This window comes from Fonsecaea nubica, assembly GCF_001646965.1.
Source record: "Fonsecaea nubica strain CBS 269.64 chromosome Unknown Scaff59, whole genome shotgun sequence".
In the NCBI taxonomy this organism is placed as follows: domain Eukaryota; kingdom Fungi; phylum Ascomycota; class Eurotiomycetes; order Chaetothyriales; family Herpotrichiellaceae; genus Fonsecaea; species Fonsecaea nubica.
The window spans coordinates 73,356-93,446 of record NW_019173732.1 but is presented as its reverse complement, the minus strand read 5'-3'; the positions used below and the strand labels follow the sequence as shown (position 1 = coordinate 93,446).

Below are 20,091 nucleotides of genomic sequence, written 5' to 3'. Positions count from 1 at the left end.
GGGAAACTCACTCATGAGGCGTTGTCGGGCTTTTCACCATGTGCCTCCTGCAACGATAACAGTGCGTTCGGTAACGAGCAGGATGTACCTGAGAGAATCTTAGACTTCGAGGCTTGACACGTTCACCTGTTGCGTCCCTTTTCATCGTGATTGTGACTACCCTTCGTGAGTCGGTTGTTTGATCGCCTGATTGCTCTATGTGCGCAAACCCGGCCTATGGTGCAATTTCCTGCAAGAATGAGACTGTTGATTTGGTAACTCGCAACGCTGCTCAAGCTCGACAAATACATGCTACCTAATGCAGGGCGCAATACGACTCCTATCTCGACAAATGAGGTACCGCCTCAGGTCTCACTGTGTCTTGCGCAAAATCTAGTGTGTTGGGCAAACGATAGGAGACGAACAACATTGATACACCTTCTGAAAACGCGCTGTCCCTACCCATTGCACGGCATTCTGGACTCAGGGAAATCCTGGACATGGTGTGTCTCTGGACGCCATTTTCTTTGATACAAAATCCAGCACATTGTGCGCCACTTCAACGGCTGCCCATTGACTTCAGGTCTTTTTGTTCTCTGTAGCCTTTAATCCTCAATGTCCTCGCTTGCGCGGACGTTGCATGTCTGACGTTAGAGTACCTCGTAGAGATTCGTTGATTGTTCGTGTCTGCACCTCATGTCATACCCACTTCAGAGCTTCCTCCCGGACAAGGCTGCGATCACGGATGGTGAAACTTGCCCATGTAATGGCATGATGGCATATTCCTCCGAAAGCAATCCCAAGGAACTGACTCGTCAATGGCTCCAGTGATTGAAAGAACGCCAAGCCCTGATGTAAGATGGGCAATTTACCCGAGGCTCGTCCATTCCACAATTCAATGAACAGTCGAACATCCAAATCACAAAATCCCGTTGCACATCAACCGCTCAGAGAGGCTCAACTGTAAGGTCCCTAGTTCTTGTTACTCATCGGACGAACGTATTGGCGCTCAAACATATCGAACCCTGTATCCCAGAGAGCACTAATCCTACCCCACAAATTGGAAGCGAAGCTCAGCTAACCTTTGCAACTGCGCAGTACATCTCAACCAGTCCTCTCTTCACTAGCCGATCATCATGTCGAACCCCAGAATAGAAGAGCTCCCTGATGAGGAGCCTGACAAGAAGGCCGCAGCAGAAGATGCCTCCAGCTCCTCCGACTCCGAACCTGAAGCCGCTGGTGAAGGAGAGGCCAATATTCCGGCAGGTTCTGCAGTCGCAGTGCACAGCCGAAACGAGAAGAAGGCGAGAAAGGCAATTGGCAAGCTGGGCTTGAAGCACGTCCCGGGGATCACACGTGTTACGCTGAGGAGACCAAAAGGAGTAAGCTCTCATCCACACGATGGCACATGTCTCTGTCGAGAGTGTGTGAGCACTGGTTCTGTTGCAGGGAGCTGACTCTCGCCCATAGATTCTCTTCGTCATCTCTAACCCTGATGTCTACCGCTCGCCAACCAGCAACACTTGGATGTAAGCTGAATTCGTCTCTGCGTCCAAACGCCCACTAACAAAACTGCTAGCATCTTTGGAGAGGCCAAGATCGAAGACCTCAACTCACAATCCCAAGCCGTTGCCGCTCAACAGCTCGCAGCCGCAGAAGCCGCCAATGCAGATCACTCTGGCCACGATCACGCAGCTGAGAATGGCAAGGGCAAGGCTGTCGAAGACAAGAAGGCCGAGGATGAAGAAGACGATGACGAGGAAGTGGATGACAGTGGTCTCGAGGCTAAGGACATCGAACTCGTCATGACCCAGGCCTCCGTGTCACGGAAGAAGGCTGTCAAAGCTCTGAAAGAGAACGGCAACGACATAGTCAACTCCATCATGGCGTTGAGTGTATGATCAGGAAAAGGCAAACCAAAAGTTTCTGGATCTGCTCGCTTCTATGGGGGTAGTCGGTCTTCCACACAATTGGTTCAATGGTCCTCAGCAATCCAAGCCTGTATTGCTATGTACGCTATGTATGCGGACCTGAACCTCGAGCTATGTCTCCAGATGCTCAAATGCATCTCAACAAATGCACTAGTCTTTGACTAGTCGTTGACTCTTTCTTCTTTATCCATCTCCAAGTGTAGTTGAGTTGGGAGAAATTGAAGGTTTCTTTTAGATGTACGAGCAAAGCAGTTAAAGCGACGTCAGACCGGACGAAAAACAGCTTGTAAAATGTGCCAATCACGTGACGGGGTTTGGCATTGAGTTTCGCTGGAGCTCAGGGACCTTCAACTTCCGACCTTTCTCAAAATCAAGCTCGACAACTCGCTCACCCCTCCCAGTATCTTTCACCCTTAGACTCCTCAAGATGGCTGCTCAAGTACGTTTACAAGCTCCTGTCAACCACCCTCCAGATTTGCTTCGAAAGAGGCTTGCTTGAACGCCGTGTGACTAACTGCGCAATTTCCCTCACTACAGTCCCGCGCCGCAATCAAGCTCGACTGGAGCAAAGTCGGCACCCAACTCGGTCTTCGCGGCAGCACGGCCACATCTCTAGCAAACTTCAAGAAGCGAAACGATGACGCCCGCCGCCGGGTGCAAGTGCTCCAGGACCAGCCCTCCACTGTCGACTTCGGACACTACCGCTCCATCCTGAAAAACACGGCTGTGATCGATGAGATCGAGCAGTACTTCAAGACCTTCCAGCCGAAAACCTACGACGTTAGCAAACAGATTAAGGCCATCGAGAGCTTCGAACAGGTGGCGCTCAAGAATGCCGAGGAGACCAAGGGCAAAGTGGAGGTCGAACTGAGGAGCTTGGAGAAGGCTTTGAACGACATCGAGGGCGCAAGACCTTGGGATGAGACTACTGTTGACGAGGTTGCTGCCGCCGCGCCGGAGATTGACGAGTACACGGCAAGATTGGTCAAGAAGGGACGATGGATGCCTCCGGGATACCAGGTACGAATCTCTCTGATGTTCTACCTACCCACATCACAGAACAACAGTTTTCCACTTCAAGATCAGACTGCTAACTTAATGGCATTACAGGAGCGGTTCCCCAACTTGTCGGTGCTGTAGACGTTACCCTGCAAGAGAGAGACGGAGACGAAAATGGAGCAATTGGTTTGGGGGTGGCACAACCTTACCCAGAATCAATGCATTTGTTTCCTCAACCGAGAATTTATGTATAGTGTCTTAGATCAAAACACAAGCACTTGTTCAACACTACAAAGCTGTCTGACCACATGTCTTATTGGGGTCGCGTGCTACGGCCTATATAATCGCGCAAAAGCTGGAGTACACGGGTTGACTCGAGCCAACGTCACAATTTTGTTTTACAGGTCAGCATGAGCGTCAACCTCATAACGTGCGAGAGGACATTCAACGCCTATCGGTTCAATACTTGATCGATCTATTCTGACACAAATCCCGTCACTTTCGACTTAAAAGAACATACAACCAAGCCCGTCACAAAATAATCGAAAAGATCATGTGTTGCCAGCTATCATTCGTGAAAGAGCATTTTTTTCCCCCGCTAGACTCTGTTTATTTGGTCGCAGCCACATTTCTTACAAACCCGAATCTTCCTGCTGAAACACGGCGGTCTGGCTGTACGTATTCCAGTCGCTACACTGCTTGTACCAGTCCGGGCCGATGCCCAGGTTTTTGATCTGGTCGGGCTCCTCCAAGAACTGGGCGCCGAGTCCCAAGCCGACGTGCCAGGCGATGTGGCAGTGCATGAGCCAGGCGCCCGGGTTGTCGGTGATGAAGGCGATGACCAGGTAGCCCGAGGCCGGGAGCATGGCCGAGTCGCGGCGGGGCGGGTTCTTGTAGTTGAGGGTCTGCGAGTTGTTGAAGATGCCCTGGCCGGCGCCCAGGACGTAGAAGTCGTGGCCGTGCAGGTGGATCGGGTGCGGGATGGGCGGCGCGATGGTCGGCACCGCCTGGATCACCCAGTACGACCACGCGTTGGCCTCGGGCAGCGAGATCAGGTTCATGTTGGCCGCGTAGCTGGTGTTGTCCGACAGCACGTACTCGAGCGTCGGGTCGCTCCAGGGCACCTGGATCGCCGTGAAGTTCAGGTTCCACTGGAACAGCGTCTGCTGGGCCTGGTTCTGCACGATCGCGAACCCCACGTCCAGCCGCGACGACTGCGGGATCGTGAAGTTGCTGGGCACGTCCAGCTTGACGTACGGGATCAGCTGGCTGTTGGGGTTGTTGCAGTCCGGCGCTGGGGGCGCGTTGGCCCGGGTCGCGTTCGAGGGCAAGGCCGTCGAGTCGGCGCCCGCGTACGAGAAGATGGCCAGCGCGTTGGTGTTGAGGTTGCTGCTGCAGCCGGCCTGGGGCACAGCGTGGAACCAGTAGTTGCCGACGGGCTGGTTGGCCTCCACGACGACGTCGTACCGTTCGCCGATGCCGATGAACAGCCACTGCGTGCTGAAGGGCTTGATGGGCACAAAGTCGGCCGTGATGACGGTGAAGTTGTGCCCGTCCAGGCCGACCTTGAAGTTGTCGTTGGTCGACGTGTTGATCAGGCGCAGGCGGTATTTCTTGCCTTTCGTCAACGTCGTCCGGCTGTAGCGACCGGCCGTCCCGTTGAGGCTCACGTTGGTGCCGTTGATGAGGACGTTGTTGCCCGGCGGGGGGCCGCGCGGGAACCCGCCATACTTGATCAGATACCCCAGCTCGAACGCACTGCGGTAGTACCAATCGGTGATCGGGAAGGCACCCAGATCTATATCGTAGTTGGCCGTTGCGGGTCCGTTGATGATCATCGTCCCCACGACGCCGTCCGTGTATTGGTCCGAGAAGTGGCTGTGGTACCACGTCGTACCAAACTGCGTGCACAGAAAAGTGTATGTGCGCGACTGGCCAGGGGCAAGCGGACATTCGGTCACACCGTTGGTCCCGTCCATGTGGTTCGTCTTCCATTGACGCAGACCGTGCCAATGCATGCTCGTCCCGTTGGTGGTTAGGCTGTTCTTCACCGTGATCTTCAACGTATCACCCCAGTTGGCGACGATGGTGGGACCTGGGAATCGACCATTGATGGCGTACACCGGTCTGGAGAATCCGTCCGGGGCCATGGTGGTGTTTTGCACTTCGAGAAAATACTCCACCACCTTGCCCGTGTTGGGCCAGGTGCTATCGTAGTTGGTGGCGATGCTAAAGCCATTGCCCCAGCATTGGCGCGTAAATGGCCCATTGGTGCACTGGGAATCTGGCGTCAGGGTCGTAGTTGACGGACTGCCAGTCGTCGATGATGCTTGCCTCGGCAGAACACCGTTGTCAGTCCGAATCAATTCGGCTCTGGGGATAAATTTGGCAAAGGCCTGGTAGAAAAGAAGTGAAACGAGGGACAAGAAGAGCAACATAGCGAGTGACGAAGGTGAGGACAGACTTGAAGAGTGACAGTACAGAGGATAGGAAGAGACAGACTTAATGGCTCCCGAGTCTCATCAATATAAAGGAAGCCGAGATATTCATCCCAAATGATGGCTTCCGCCCTTGCCACGGCGAGATGTTTATCTAGGCACGGCATAGTGGATGTTGGGATCATCGTGGTTGAAAGGTGGTACAGACGAGGCTTTGCCCAGGTTGTCTTGGACCCCTAGCAGCTTGAAGTCGTACAGTAAAAGAATTCGACCATTCTCTTGAGCCACTCAGATGCTCGTCTTGATGGAGCCTCGTCCGACAAAAGCCAGATTGGGACAGCAGGTCATCGACGGCAAGAATAGAACCGAGACAATTTCTTGGGCCTAATTTCCGCAATAAGGGCTGCACTCGTTGTTTTCAATCTGGCCATGACGAATTTCTCCAGCGTATTCAACCATCAGTGCCGCAGCCCGTATTGAAATGCTGAGAATGACGAAGATGGTAAACAAAATCGATGGCTGGAGGTGTCGAGGTGGTCGAAGCCGAAGCATAGTCGTCTCTCCTTCCTAAAATGGTCTAGCGGGGATATATTGGCCAATCATACACTTTCGTTCCCACCCCCTTTTTTCCATGGTGAGGAATCTGGAATCTCAAGGGACAAAGTCGCAATCTTCATTGTTGCATCCCCCTCGCTTCTTTCCGGTCCACTTTGATACTGAACCACAATTACGATTGTCTGATGCTCCTTGCATCGCTGGGATTGAACTCAGGCATCACCACTCTTGTCCCAATTCCGGCCAGTCCAGACATTACGTGTGTCTATCTTGGCCCAGAGAAACCACTCATGTTTCTTTTATTGGAACCTCACAAGAGCTATGAGTTACACAAAGGAGCAGTTTAGCGAATTATGGCTGAACCAGATACCCGGATCTCCTTTCGAGGATCTCTCGTGTCTCTGGGCTCGCCTTATGCTATCTGGGGACCGAACCTTGACACCCCCTAGACAATATCGTTATGACCACAGCTGAACTTGCTACTGGAATCAAAGTCTTTGGCGATCCATTCCGCTGGCTTCTAATTTCGATTTCAAGCCCACATCCTAGATGTTGCTGGCCCTTAATGTCTCAGCCTGATTCTCACCAAAGCCAGATGTCATGGATACAGGGTTCTCCGGGTCTACATTTGCTAGGGAGCGGAAGACATTGTGTCTCAGATCTCAGAGTACCTCTTCAAAGGGGTGTGATACTTTGGCCTCCACCGCCAACAACGACCCGATCAAGATGTTGTTACATGGTCATATAGGCCGGGCATTGGTCCTTTTGTGAGAAAACACTTTCATCTTGTGTCTATGCGTTCAATCGTCAATATGCATTTTATACTTGTCGCCGTCTTTTTGGGTCTTGCAGGTAAATCTGCTGCAGAATGCCTGTCGTATGGATATGACTTTGTCAATCTTGGAGGACCTTACTGTGTCAATACGACTTCTACGGCCTATTTCTCATTTGGCACGGAGTTTTTTGGTGAGAACAGGCATCCCTTTCCCGGCCGAGCCAAACTCTGACAGTAACAAAGGCTGCCAGGCAAGCGATGTCCAAGACGCGGTCACTCCAATTCTCGTCGATCCAAATAGCGATGAGTACTTCTGCTCCGACATTGCCGTTCAACCAGACGGGGCGGATATGGTATCGACATGGTAATTGTTTGGGTCACCATAAACGAGTCTGCTTGCTAATAGCAACTAGCAATATTCCCGGAAATGAAGTGACCAAGAACAACATGTTCTCGGGAGACTGGACGATCGTCATTGAAGGCTTGACATTTGCCTGGATGAGATCGTTTTCTATCATTGCGGCACCACCAGTGGTCGTGACAACCACCCCGACTGCTACATTCACCGTCACATCTACCCCGTTTACCACGATCACAACGACAATCACCAATGTCTTTTCAACCACGGCATCTCCTTCTACTGTTACAGTACCGACTACGACCATCACAAGAACCATAACCACCACTCCCGCCCAAGTAACAGTGTATTCCACATCGACCATCACGCGAACACGCACCAGCAGAGTGTTTTCGAAGACAGTCTCGACCACTACTGTCACCACATCATGTAAAACGCAGCCACCGGCAAAGGACCCCACATGTACCATTCGGCCTACGAAGGCTACCCTTGCCGCAAGCCTCGAATCGATCACTATTCTCCCACGAATGCGTCAATTTGAGAGAAACGGTCGGAACGGGAATAAGAGAGCTGGCCAAAGAAGAGATGACTCGCCCGTTGACAGTGGCCCAGGTATTCGCAGGTGGACCTTCTGGTGGCCGTCGATTATACTGACATCTCCTCAGATCAATGCACCACAACTTCTGTCGATACTGCCAACGCTGTTTCTTCATATACCACAGTGATCGCCCCGACAAGCACCGAAATCGACACGGAAAACGCAACGACGACAACCACAGTGTAAGTTACGACGAGTGAAGCGTGCTGCAGGAATACTAACTCTGAGCACTAGAACGCCTCCTCCGGTAACGGCCTACTCTGGAAAAGCAAAGACGACAATCACAGTCACAGCGGCAACACCGACGCGCACTCGCACCACTCGCACTTATCAGACAGTTTGGACCACCTCGACCATATGGGCCACGTATGTGTTATGGACCTTTCTTTGGCCCGATGAGCCCATAGCTAATGCCATTGCAGGATCACCTCGACGGTCAAGACGACTCCATCAGGCTGGGTCTGTGCCACGTCCGCAGCACACTGAGAGCAAGGAATCGAGGAGATGTTGGGCTGTAGGAATGAAGACTAGGAACATTAGGGACGATAGAAAAAGGACATGTCATCGGCGGCAACTCACCGACTTTTGTACTTTCCTCTTCTCGGTCGAGTAATTTAGTTGCAGTTCATCTTTTTTTCTAGCAGATTCGCAGCGTGATGCTGCAATTTCTCGGTTCAATATCATCTCCTTCGAGTTACAAGGTCGTCGTCGCCGATCTCGAGTCCCACATTTGCTGAGTTGACGGCGTCAAACTGGCGTTGTGCCTCGCCCGAGCCTCCCACTGTTCAACCACAAAGGCTGTTCTCTTTTCAATCGATGTGAGTGTCGCCGGCAACAACTCGAACTCAATCTCGCTTTGGCATAACAGGTCGATGAAGGTCTTGTGCAGGTCGAGCCACTCGCTCATGTCTTCAGGCATCAACCTCACTCCATCGTCAAACAGCCAGGGTGGAACTGGCTCACAGAGTATAACGATGGCTTGGTCCATTCTCTTTCTCAGCTCTTCCCAAGCAGACGTCTCGATCATTTCTTTTGTAACCTGCGGCGGACCGTATAGGTTGGCATAAGCGATAGGGTCGATGCCAGATCGATCTGAGATGATGAATTCGTGGCCCTGGAGCTTCTGTTCCTCGTCGAGCTGCGTCTGGAGCACAAGTCGCTGGAAATTCATGGCCTTCTCGGACCCGGCTCGGATGTCGTCTCTGTTCACGTCTGCTGCCATCAAGACGCCGCGAGCAAGCTCCTTGATGACCGCAAAGGAAAGATGGGATCGGTCTCTTTGGATCCGTTGGGAGACAGCCTCGACCAGAGTGGTCTTGCCGGTGCATTGGGCTCCAATGATGTATATCGAGGGGATGGCCATCATCATCCAGTGGCTCCCGGATGAAGATCAGCTGCAATCACAGAGGCAGGCAGTCAATCTCACAGCCCAACCCTCGGAGGGGTTTGCATGAGTTGGCAAGTCAGGGCCCCTGCAAGTGCATATGCACATCTGCGCAAATGCAACCATCAGGCAGCTGGGTGGCTGCATACCATCACGTGTCACCCTTCTTGTCGTCGACCTCAGCTCTACAGACATTCCTCCTTCGTCCTCATGATGTTCTTCATCCTTCATTGCCATGATGAAAAGAGCAAAGTGTACATTACAGGACAACATCGCCGTTTCGGACACGGAGTGGCGGTACAATATCCCCGACTTGTCGGAAACGGAAAGATGCGGTAAGGCTGGAGACATCAAATCAATACAGCTGTGTTGTTCGTCCTCATCACGAGGCATATTCTTGGATTGGACCTCTATTGCTCGAAATCGAGCCACGCGCGAATACCGCCCAGAGGATCTCGTGCAGGTCAGCGTCTCGGACTTTCGACCAGTATACGACACTCAGGATACTTCGTTACCGAGGGACAATGCACAGAGCGTCGACTACGTTCGCCGGTTTCTCACCGCTGGTATTGTCATCAATGGTGTCCAGTATTCATTCTACGGCCACAGCAACAGCCAGTTGAAATCTCGGTCGTGTTACCTGCTGGCCGGGTCGAAGCAGGAGGTGAGCAGGAAGGTCGAGGCGCTGGGAGATTTCAGCAAGATCAAGACCGTGGCCAAAAAGGCCAAACGGATCGGATTGTTGTTCTCGACTGCCGACATTGTCCAAGATGTCCCCACCTCCCGGTGTCGAGACATTGAAGATGTCGAGAGAAATGGCTTCATCTTCACGGATGGATGTGGCCTGGCCTCCAAGGATTTTGTCCATTCAGTGGCGAGCAAGAAACCCATCATATTTCGCGAGCAGCGGTACTACCCCTCCGTCCTCCAGATCCGATACTCGAGCTACAAGGGCGTGGTATGTATGGATCCCCGGATGGAGAAGGGTCTCTGGCTCAAGTTACGCAAGTCGATGAAGAAGTTCAGCGGAACGAGTGACCTGAGCTTTGCTGTCGTGGCATTCTCAAAGGTATATATACAACACAAGAAATCGGTCTCTGAGTTTGAGAGACACTGACGACCTCCAGCCCTACACATACGGATACCTCAACGACGAAATCGTTCTCCTGCTGCACTCTCTCGGCATCGAAGCGGATGTCTTCCTCAAGAAACAGAGAGAATACTTTGGGTTTCTCGATCGGTCACGGACAGACCCTGTCTTTGCGTTCCGCCTGCTAAGCTCTCTCGGTATGACCGTCGAGGCCGAGAAACTCCTGGTCGAGGGGATGGAGAAGGTCGAAAAGATTGTGCGCAAGACGGTCACTCAAGAATACGGCAAGCTGCTCAACAAACGGGACGAACAGAAAACACGGATTCTGATCCCCCGGTCCCGACTGTTGTTTGGGATCTGTGATCCTTACGGCTTGCTCAAACCGGGCGAATGTTTTCTGCGTGTGGCATTGGAAGAAACCGGAACCCCGTTGACCCTCACTGGGGTTAACGTGCTAGTGTCGCGGAATCCCTGTCTGCATCCTGGAGACCTCCGCAAGCTCGAGGCCGTGAACCGTCCGGAACTCAGCCACCTCACAGACTGTGTGGTTTTCTCCACGGCTGGGAGACGACCGGCTGCTGACCTCATGTCCGGCGGCGACTTGGACGGCGATACATGTGGGTTTACCCTGGATCAAAGAGTTGTCCTCTTTCTTCTTTGCTAAATCAAGACAGTCTTTGTATGCTGGGATGCCGACCTGATTCCCCAGGCAATGTCAGAGCCAGCCGAGTATCCAGGAGTAAAGGAGGCGACTCGATTCGCTCCCATCAAGGTGGATGATTTGATAGCATATTTTGCGGGCTACAACAACATGTCCCTCGGACGGGTCAAGAAAGTTTACCTTGGATGGGCGCGCGCTCGGGGCCCTCGCTGTAGTCAGTGCCAGGAGCTCAATCGACTCTTCTCCCAGTGCGTCGACGGCAACCGTATCAAAATCCCCGAGGCGTTGCTCGATCCTCCAGACGTTCCGCCCAATGGCGAGCCGTTCATCCTAGACGCCCTCCATGCCGCAGCACGGGAACATTGCAGCACAGTCCGGAATGCGCCGAGGGCCCTTGATGCCGCGGGACACCAGAGTCTGGCGCATGCCATTCCCACCATGGGCATTGCGGATCGAGAGACCCTGGAATTCATTCTTTCCAATCCCGCACCCTTTTCGGATTTCGAACTGGCACAGTTGACGCTGAGCTGGTGCCGGAGGAACAATGTCCCCTTTGAAGAGTTCTGGGCGTTTTTCGACGCCTCGCAATTCACCGTCGACGAGCAGACGTGGATCCTGGCCGAACTGCCCCCGTCGCCCCGGTATCCGTCACACTTCAAGAACGGATTGCTCCAGTCGCACATTCTCTCGCGCGAGGACCTGCAGGCCTTCCGGCTCGACCTGCATTCCCTCCACTGGAAATGCGTCTTCGACTCCCAGTCCGAACCGCTGCGCAGTTTCATGGCGGTGGTCAACCGGACCTTTGCCGATTTCGCGAAGAAGCTCCTCGTGCTCCGCGTGGGCGAACGGCTGAGCGTGGCAATCTACTTTCCCCGTCCGATCGACAGGGAAGAAGACGCCGTCGTCCACGACACGGTCAGATTGTTCGCCTTTCCGCATTCTCACAGGGACAGAGTCGGACACCGACGAGGCGTGCCCACCAAGATGAACTACAGGTTCTACTATGACGAAAACGTGATGCAGCTCTACGAGAACGTCCGCAGAAACACGTTTGTCCACTTCGCTAGATCGGTCAACGACGACAGGACCTACCGCGATGTACAGGGCAGAGGTAACCGGGCTCGATCTCGCCAGGAGACAGTCCACCAAGGCGTCAACTGCGACTGGATAGTGAGTATAGCTCTGGGCAGGTTCAGTTCTCAACTCGCTACTCAAATCGGCCGCACGTGGAAGGAACCGGTCACTGATGCTGTAAGTGACAGAGGATCAAAAGCAAGTGAGAGACCATCGTTGACCTCCTGTGATAGGAACTGTATCTCATCAGCAACAAAGACGTTCAGGCACTGCGGGCTCTCGACCTCTGGCTCGAGAGTGTCGACACTCTGGACGTCCTTCCCAACTTTCCAGAAGACGAACAACCGCCATACAACCTGCCGACACTTGATGATGTCGACTGGAGTCTCTGTAGCGACTTTGTTGTCCAGGTTGTGCGACACAAGAGATACCCCCTGGTGCTGGAAGCAACGGATGCTCAACTCGCGGATCTGCTCGAATTGAGCTGGAAGCACGACCTTATCGATGTCGTCTCGGAGACTTACAGCCGAATCCTGAAGCTTGAGACTGTGGACCAACGTCCAACACTGCGGTGTGGCCCAGACACCATTCGACGCCTTGTCGAATTTCTCCACTTCAAGCCTGCAATGGCGATACACTTCGCGCGTTTATGTCCCTGGACACGACTTGCCGACCCCTGCTCAGATGCCCTTCTGCGGCAGGGTTCTACCATTCTTCGTGCTCTTTTCCTCTGCGCAAACAGGGCCGGAGAGCTGGTGGTGAGGCACCTGCGCGCTGTTCTGCAAGATATATCTCTGACCCTGTCCATGATGCGCGAAATGTTGGAAACTGCCGCCATAGCGGTTGCGAGTCCAGACTTGCTGCTGACGATCCTGATGGAATGCCGAGAAGCATTTGCGAATGCCGTTCAGGATCACGACGTTGATGTCGTCGCATATTTCTTGCGGAATATGTTCGGGACTGTGCTCGACCATTGCGCCGAGGCTAGCGATAATACTGAGACCACACCAGGCTCCTGGATGTTAAAATCAGGTTTAGCAGTCCACGGAAGAGTGTCCTCGGTGACCAGCCAGCGCCGCATTGATGCTCCCAGGCTGGCTAGGCTCGCAGTCGGCGACCACGTGCGATTCGTGGCAAAGACGACCGCGACGAATTCCTCTGCTGCCAACCCTGCAACGTTCGACGCTGTGGTGGAGGCAGCAAGTGACAACGCCATCAGATTTCGATGCCTCTCGCAACCTGCTACCTTTCTCGAGAAGACGGCCTGGGACATGAAGCATTGCGGCTCCGTGGTGAGCAGTCAGTCGGCCGGGGAAGCTCTGGTGCATCTTCTTGATCACAAGGACCAGAGTTGCAGCTTTTACCATACTCTGCTGAAGAAGAACAACGTCCTCGCCGAGAGCAAGAGCGAGGGTGAAGGAGCTTCATCGCAGGGTTGCGATCCTGTTGAGGGTCTCAATGAAAGCCAGAGCCGCGCCGTTGATGTGTCCATCAAGTCTCAGCTAACCTGTCTCTGGGGACCTCCCGGTACAGGTAAGACATCGACTATCATTGCACTGTTGAGGAGGTTGTTGAAGGAGCAAGAGGCAGAGAGGGTATTAGTCACAGCACCAACGCACAATGCCGTCGACAATGTGTTGCGCCAGTACGTGAAAAAGGCGCTGGATATCGATCCCAGTCTGCCACGACCAGTCCGGGTTTCTACTGAGGTAAGTGTTCTTGCAACTCTTTGAACAGACAGTCCATAACAAGTCTCTGCGCAGGTAATGAAGGTCTCGGATGATTTGAAAACCTACACTGTCGACGCAATGATCGGGAAGGATCTGAGCAAGGATCACGCTGCGAAACGTAAGGCGATACAGACGGTTTCCGCGGCTCGGCTGGTCTTCACAACGTGTGTGGGTGCAGCGTTGGGTCTGCTTCGGAAACAACTTTTTGACACGGTAATCATCGATGAAGCGTCTCAACAAACAGAATCGGCATCGCTTATACCCCTGGTCAAAGGCTGTCAGCGGGCCATCTTGGTAGGAGACCATGTTCAGCTTCGGGCAACCGTCAGTCCCCATGCGTCCACTCTGGACTATGATGTCTCTCTCATGGAACGCCTCTGGACAGAAGCATCGGATAACACCATCGGTCGAGTCATGTTGGACACTCAATATCGCATGTATCCAAGCCTGTGTACCTTTCCGAGTCACGAATTCTACGGGGGTCGCTTGTTGTCAGCCGAGTCTTGCCGCACGATCAGAATCCCGTCTTCGACATTTCCGTGGCCGAAACGCGCAGTCAAAGCGAAAGAGGCAGAGGTTGACAAGACCAGGGCGGTGTGGATTCAATGCAGCGACGCAGAAGACCTTGGGCGGAAATCAAAAGTCAACCACGCCCAAGCCAACATCTGCAAAGAGATCCTGAAGCTATTGACCACCGCGCCGGCAGCTGGTCAAACCAGTCAAGACCAGGGACCTAGCTCTCCAACACCACCATCACCGCCTTCCATTGCGATCTTGACACCATATGTGCGCCAGGCCGAAGTTCTCAAGCAGCTTTGCGCGGGCCACACGGTGTCGAGCATTGACGGGTTCCAAGGCCAGGAAGCGGACATCATCATCTTCATCACGGTGCGATGCAACTTGCAGGGAGAGATTGGGTTCTTGAAGGACTTGCGCAGGCTGAACGTCGCGGTGACCCGAGCCAAGGCCTGCCTGATCATTGTCGGGGACGAGTCGACATTGACCAGGAAGAAGGAGCAGGAGGATGCATGCCGAGTGTGGGATCGTCTTATCAAGACGTGCTCGAAGGTGGAGCTTCCTGTGCACAAGAAGTAGATGGGTGCATGTTCGCCTCTCAGTGTGGCGTCTGTCTGGGGGTGGACGAACAGGGCGCAGTCTTACCTCTTACGGCGCAGTTTCATTTCCGTCCGTAAACAGTTGGCACACTGTCAACCAATGAAAAGTCTTGCGGAGGATTATGAGCCAATAGGAGAAACTCACCTCCAAACCGGACAGATTATTCCTCCGACTCACGCTGGAGTCCCTCCGCTTCTCGTCCCTTTCAGGTTTTGACTTCAGCCTCGTCGTTGGGAAACCCTCCACCGGCCTGACATGCAGGTGCATTTCTGAGGTACCTGTGAGGATCTCTCTGAGCCTCTTCAAGCTTGCGTGTCATGAATCGCACCGTCGCTGGAACCATGTCTCCCCAGATCTCTGTGGCCTGGCGAAGCGCATACGGGAGTATCGTGTATAAAGACCATGGATGACTCTCTTACAGTTGCTAATCATCCAGGAATCAGACGAACTGAGAACGAACATCTACTGCAATTGAAATCGCAATAGCAAAAGGGCCAACATTTAAAGCAACACCAATATTTAACCAAGACACAAAATACATCTTCGAGGACGCCCGGGGAAAAACCAAAAGATCACAAAAGCCACTCACAAGAATCCAACCAAGCAACTCTATCAATGTCTTCCCCCACCGTGGCCTTCTTCGGCGCGACCGGCGGCGTCACCAACGCCATCCTCGTGCACACCCTCCAGGCAGGGTACAAGGCGAGCGCACTCGTGCGCACGCCTCAGAAGCTGCGCGACCAGCTCAGCGCCCAGGGCCTGTCCGCTGAGGTCATCGCCAACCTGACCATCGTGCAGGGCGACGCGCTCGACGTCGCGGCTGTGCGGCGCACGCTCTTGGCGGCGGCGTCTCCCTCATCACCGAGCGGCCATCTCCCCTCGGTCGTGGTGACGGGACTGGGCGGCAGCCCCAAACTGCATTTCGACTGGCGCCACCCGTTCCAGATCGCGCAGCTCGACAACCCGACGATCTGTGCGACGGCGGCGCGGACCCTGCTCGCGGCCGTGCACCAGATTTCTGCCGAGAAGGGAAACGCCACCACTACCGCGATAGACGCGGCATCAAAACCGCTCCTGACATTCATCTCCACGACGGGCATCTCGCGCGGACCCGAGGACGTCCCCTCGCCCATCCGCTTCCTGTACCACCAGATGCTAGCCCTGCCGCACGCGGACAAGCGCAACATGGAAGACCTGTTCCGCGCCGACGCCGCGTCCGCGGACCCGGCCTTCCGCGCCCTCGTCGGCGTCAGGCCCACCCTTCTCGCCGGCTGCACAGACTACCGCGACGGTGCAGGTCTGGACAAGATTCGCAGCGGCACGGAAGCCGAGCCGGCGCTCGGGTATATCATCAAGAGGGTGGATGTTGGGCGGTGGGTTTATGAGAATGTGGTAGATGAGGCGTTGAGGGGGAACAAGGGGAGGTGGGAAGGCGAGATGGTCAGTTTGACTAGCTAGATAGCTGATAAACGGCACTGGATCTATCAGTCAAATTTGCAGGGCGAGTCGGGGATGTAGTGGCGAATGATGTCTTGCGGCTGTATCAATAAGGGCGGGGAGTATTTCGGGTTTGGGGGCAATAGCACTCTTTGCAGCATTATATATAGCAATTTAATCATGAGGATTATTGGTCGTCAAAACTTGCGAAAAGAGTTGATTTCTTCTCCATCATCATTCATTTCTCTAAGCTCGACAACGCTACAGAAAGCGCCGCGGGTATCGGGGGACTAATAGTACAGAGGTATTATGCAGGGTGCTAAACAAACAGTGGGCTCTCTCCGTGTCTGTCCAAGCCACTTTGTCGATGAAAAACAAATCGGGTAATGTTCAATCGGGTGAATGCCTTGTGCAGTCAACTCAGTAATCTCTCCTTCCTCTCTCCACCTCGGTCTGATCGATCATGCTTCGTGCTTTGTGGACTCTCTTTTTGGTGACTTCTCCTTGTCTCCTTCACGAGTCGAGAGAGTCCGTTGATCAGATCCTACTCGTTGTGTGATGTCTGTGCGTTGTTGTACGAGTCCTATGTCTTCGTGTGCGGCCACAGGTGAGGCATGAGATGACAATGTCAAAGAGGGACACGATGCCGTTGACAATGGCGGTTATGATGGAGCCAATGCCGTTGACGATGGCCATCAGCACGGAGCCAATGGTGCGGCAGATTGATTCGAACTGTAAGTCAGACTGTTAGTCCTAGCGAAATCATGACGGGGGATACGAGGAAGAACATACGCAGGAGACGACTGCACCCATTGTGGCGGTCTGTGAGTATTGTGTGGGTTTATTGAGATGGTGAGGACTTGTGTCTGTCTAAATGGATCGTGGTTTCTTGTGTCTGAATATTGGAAGAACAGGATAATGGGCTGGCTTTTGAATGTCTTGATAAACTGAAGAGGATCGAGGATGTCTAGAATCTTCAGGGAAGATGAAGAAGTGGGGGTTGGGAAAAAAGAGGTCTTTGTACTTGTGTCACTTCACCATGAGGTATGGGAATCATTGCCATTGCGACTGCCATGGAGACAAATACATCACTTTGCTTTCTTCACATCCTTCGCTTAGCATGATTCTAACCTCCCTTAGATCTAGCGCTTGGACCTTTATGCACAAGGACATCAATCCCGGCCAATACGAGCAGTTGGGGAGATAAACGTCATGGAGCTATGACGTTGGGAAGTCTGTTTGCCCGAGATACCACGGGATCAAATTAGATAGCGATGGGTTGACCATCTCACGGCTGGGCCAGTGAATGCTAGCCTGACCTCGAAAATGCGCATCTGACGGGGTTGCCCGTTACACTAGTTCTGGGATGGGAAACCACCATTATGCCATGGTGGGAACGAAAGGGGAAAGGATGTGCTCACGGAAACCAGTTGACGTCTGATTTTGAGTGAGAAAACAAGGCAGACGGTGGCAGATGGCGACCGATGTCGACCGATAAAGAATGGCGGAGAAAGAAAGTCTTGGGCCATCGACGTCATTTGCAGATCCGTGCAGGAAGGCGCCAACCAACAGGCCGCATCCCAGGAGCACAAGTGGCACAAATGGACGTCACTGGCTGCTGGTCAGATGGATTTGTGGCGGTTGTGGCGTCCCGCATCTCGATTTCAATTCTCCAGCCACCGCTACGAGCCGCACTGTGGCGTCGTGGCGGTGCATGCAGGAACAGCTTCCCGCCCTCAATATTCTCCGCCAATGAAAACCAATGTGCACGAACCGCATCGAGCGAGATGCTGCAGTTGGTCAATTGGGCTACCGAGTCGTGGTGCTTATGGTTGTCCGAAGGGCACCTGGCAATCCCAGGCGTCGTGTGTCTATGCCTAATCGCGGCACTAACTATAGTCATTGGACGCCGATTTCTTTCCCTCAGCAGAGAAAGCGCGGTCCGTTTTACGGTCCGCATCCCTCAGGAGTTACGGTCATGGAATCCTGAGGATGTGGCCGCTGGTAACAACCCACAGGAAGAGGCACGTTGCTGTCCTGTCACTTGCTCCCGCTGGTGCTAACCCGTGCACGCAGGTGTCTGACGGTCGAATATACCCTCGATGTCCAGCGGATGGCCGTCGTCTAGGACCGCCCATTACTCCTGCAAACCCCTCCGTGATCGATTCCGCTGTTTCAGCTGCAGCACGAGCTCAAGTCAAATGGTCACAGACTACCTTCTCAGAACGATGTCAAGTCCTTCGAACGTTGCTTCGATATGTGCTTGACCATCAGGAAGAAATTGTGGCCGCGTGCTGCCTCGACTCCGGGAAGACTAAGATAGATGCCTGCTTCGGCGAAATACTTGTCACTGTCGAAAAGCTACAATGGACTATCAAACATGGGGAAAGAGCTCTCCGAGTGTCAAAACGACCGTCCAACCTCCTCATGTGCTACAAGTCAAATGCTGTCATCTATGAACCTCTCGGCGTGGTTGCAGCGTGCGTGAGCTGGAACTATCCCTTCCACAATTTCATCTCCCCGGTCATTTCAGCCTTGTTTGCAGGCAATGCAATCGTGGTGAAGCCGAGCGAGCAGACATGCTGGAGCACGTTGTACTTCATCGATATCATCCAAGGCGCATTGCGAGCATGCAACCACAGTGTAGATCTCGTCCAGAATGTTATCTGTCTACCGGAGGCTGCAGATTACCTCACCAGCCATCCAGGTATCAGCCACATTACTTTTATCGGCAGCAGAGACATCGCGCACAAGGTGTGCACATCGGCTGCTAAAGCATTGACTCCTGTCACGGTGGAGTTGGGTGGGAAAGATCCTGCCATCGTGCTTGATGATCCGAAGACCATCAGGACCATTGACGACGTGGTCTCAATCCTCATGCGTGGAGTCTTTCAATCTGCCGGTCAGAATTGCATCGGAATTGAGCGCGTCATCGCATTACCCGCAATTCACGATAAATTGCTGGCTGAGGTTCTTCCCAAGATAAAGTCGCTTCGTCTGGGCTCTGTTCTCCTGTCATCTCCCAACAACCCGCCCGACATGGGCGCCATGATCTCGTCACGCAGTTTCTCCCGTCTTGAAACCCTGATTTCTTCTGCTGTCGCTCAGGGGGCAACTCTGCACTGTGGAGGCAGACGCTTCAATCACCCCGGATATCCCTGTGGGACCTACTTCACGCCCACGCTCCTCAGCAACGTGACTCCTGAAATGGAGATCGCGCAAAATGAGCTCTTCGCGCCTGTCTTCTTGCTAATGAAGGCCGTGGACGCAGATGACGCGATCCGTATCGCGAACTCGACAAATTATGCTCTCGGTGCCGGAGTTTTTGGGCACAACCAGCGTGATGTCCAAAAGTGCGTCAGGGGTGTCAAGGCAGGAATGGTCGCCGTCAACGACTTTGGAGCCTACTACGCGTGCTCGCTACCCTTTGGCGGCGTCAAAGGTTCCGGCTACGGACGCTTCGGAGGCGAAGAAGGCCTCCGGGCTCTCTGCAACACCAAAGCTGTCTGCGAGGATCGTTGGTTAGCCCGGTCTCTGGGCATCCAGACGAGGATTCCCCCAAAACTACAGTACCCCGTTTCCAAGCATGGCTGGGACGTGTGTAAAGGAGTCGTTGGCACGGGATATGCCTTCACCCTGGGCCTGGGGGAGTGGGCCGCATCCGTGGTGATGCTTTTGGTGGCCTTGACGAGAAAGGAATAAAGGCAGCAGACACACCACATACGGGACAGTGGGTGGATGGGTGGGTGGGTGACACTAGCTGGACCAGAGAGAAGGTAGAGAGTAATTGAGAGAAGAGAGGATATGAAGTACTCTCATAATTCTCATCCCTTCACCTCATATACATTATCGATCTCGATCCTCCCATGTCGCTCATTTCGTGCGTATCCTACAGAAATAGAAATCTTCAGCTGCTCTGGGAAAACGTCAAGGTTGGTAAGCCAACTCCAATATCATGCTAGAATG

At 53.5% G+C, this 20,091-nt stretch overlaps 8 protein-coding genes across 8 annotated transcripts; 6 read left to right on the top strand and 2 right to left on the bottom strand.

Moving 5' to 3' along the window:
* Positions 1 to 1,115: 1,115 nt before the first annotated feature.
* AYO20_07968 (nascent polypeptide-associated complex subunit alpha) lies at positions 1,116 to 1,880 on the top strand (the record flags this gene model as incomplete). Its single annotated transcript, XM_022646251.1, has 3 exons — positions 1,116 to 1,361; positions 1,450 to 1,508; positions 1,559 to 1,880. 3 exons carry the CDS (start codon positions 1,116 to 1,118, stop codon positions 1,878 to 1,880), a joined length of 627 nt encoding a protein of 208 aa, XP_022497776.1.
* A 457-nt stretch (positions 1,881 to 2,337) lies between these two features.
* On the top strand, positions 2,338 to 3,050 carry AYO20_07967 (hypothetical protein; the record flags this gene model as incomplete). The annotated part of the gene is made up of 3 exons (XM_022646250.1): positions 2,338 to 2,349; positions 2,448 to 2,930; positions 3,021 to 3,050. The coding sequence occupies 3 exons, from the start codon at positions 2,338 to 2,340 to the stop codon at positions 3,048 to 3,050; spliced, it is 525 nt and encodes a 174-aa protein (XP_022497775.1).
* Positions 3,051 to 3,541: 491 nt separating this feature from the next.
* On the bottom strand, positions 3,542 to 5,347 carry AYO20_07966 (hypothetical protein; the record flags this gene model as incomplete). The annotated part of the gene is made up of 1 exon (XM_022646249.1): positions 3,542 to 5,347. The coding sequence occupies one exon, from the start codon at positions 5,345 to 5,347 to the stop codon at positions 3,542 to 3,544; it is 1,806 nt and encodes a 601-aa protein (XP_022497774.1).
* Positions 5,348 to 6,714: 1,367 nt separating this feature from the next.
* On the top strand, positions 6,715 to 8,119 carry AYO20_07965 (hypothetical protein; the record flags this gene model as incomplete). Its single annotated transcript, XM_022646248.1, has 6 exons — positions 6,715 to 6,868; positions 6,921 to 7,041; positions 7,091 to 7,647; positions 7,701 to 7,815; positions 7,868 to 7,999; positions 8,056 to 8,119. 6 exons carry the CDS (start codon positions 6,715 to 6,717, stop codon positions 8,117 to 8,119), a joined length of 1,143 nt encoding a protein of 380 aa, XP_022497773.1.
* Positions 8,120 to 8,327: 208 nt separating this feature from the next.
* On the bottom strand, positions 8,328 to 8,996 carry AYO20_07964 (hypothetical protein; the record flags this gene model as incomplete). Its single annotated transcript, XM_022646247.1, has 1 exon — positions 8,328 to 8,996. The coding sequence occupies one exon, from the start codon at positions 8,994 to 8,996 to the stop codon at positions 8,328 to 8,330; it is 669 nt and encodes a 222-aa protein (XP_022497772.1).
* Positions 8,997 to 9,255: 259 nt separating this feature from the next.
* Positions 9,256 to 14,667, top strand: AYO20_07963 (hypothetical protein; the record flags this gene model as incomplete). The annotated part of the gene is made up of 5 exons (XM_022646246.1): positions 9,256 to 10,086; positions 10,145 to 10,724; positions 10,782 to 12,019; positions 12,076 to 13,551; positions 13,606 to 14,667. 5 exons carry the CDS (start codon positions 9,256 to 9,258, stop codon positions 14,665 to 14,667), a joined length of 5,187 nt encoding a protein of 1,728 aa, XP_022497771.1.
* A 636-nt stretch (positions 14,668 to 15,303) lies between these two features.
* Positions 15,304 to 16,146, top strand: AYO20_07962 (hypothetical protein; the record flags this gene model as incomplete). Its single annotated transcript, XM_022646245.1, has 1 exon — positions 15,304 to 16,146. The coding sequence occupies one exon, from the start codon at positions 15,304 to 15,306 to the stop codon at positions 16,144 to 16,146; it is 843 nt and encodes a 280-aa protein (XP_022497770.1).
* Positions 16,147 to 16,780: 634 nt separating this feature from the next.
* AYO20_07961 (hypothetical protein) lies at positions 16,781 to 19,827 on the top strand (the record flags this gene model as incomplete). The annotated part of the gene is made up of 2 exons (XM_022646244.1): positions 16,781 to 16,859; positions 18,236 to 19,827. 2 exons carry the CDS (start codon positions 16,781 to 16,783, stop codon positions 19,825 to 19,827), a joined length of 1,671 nt encoding a protein of 556 aa, XP_022497769.1.
* Positions 19,828 to 20,091: the final 264 nt, after the last annotated feature.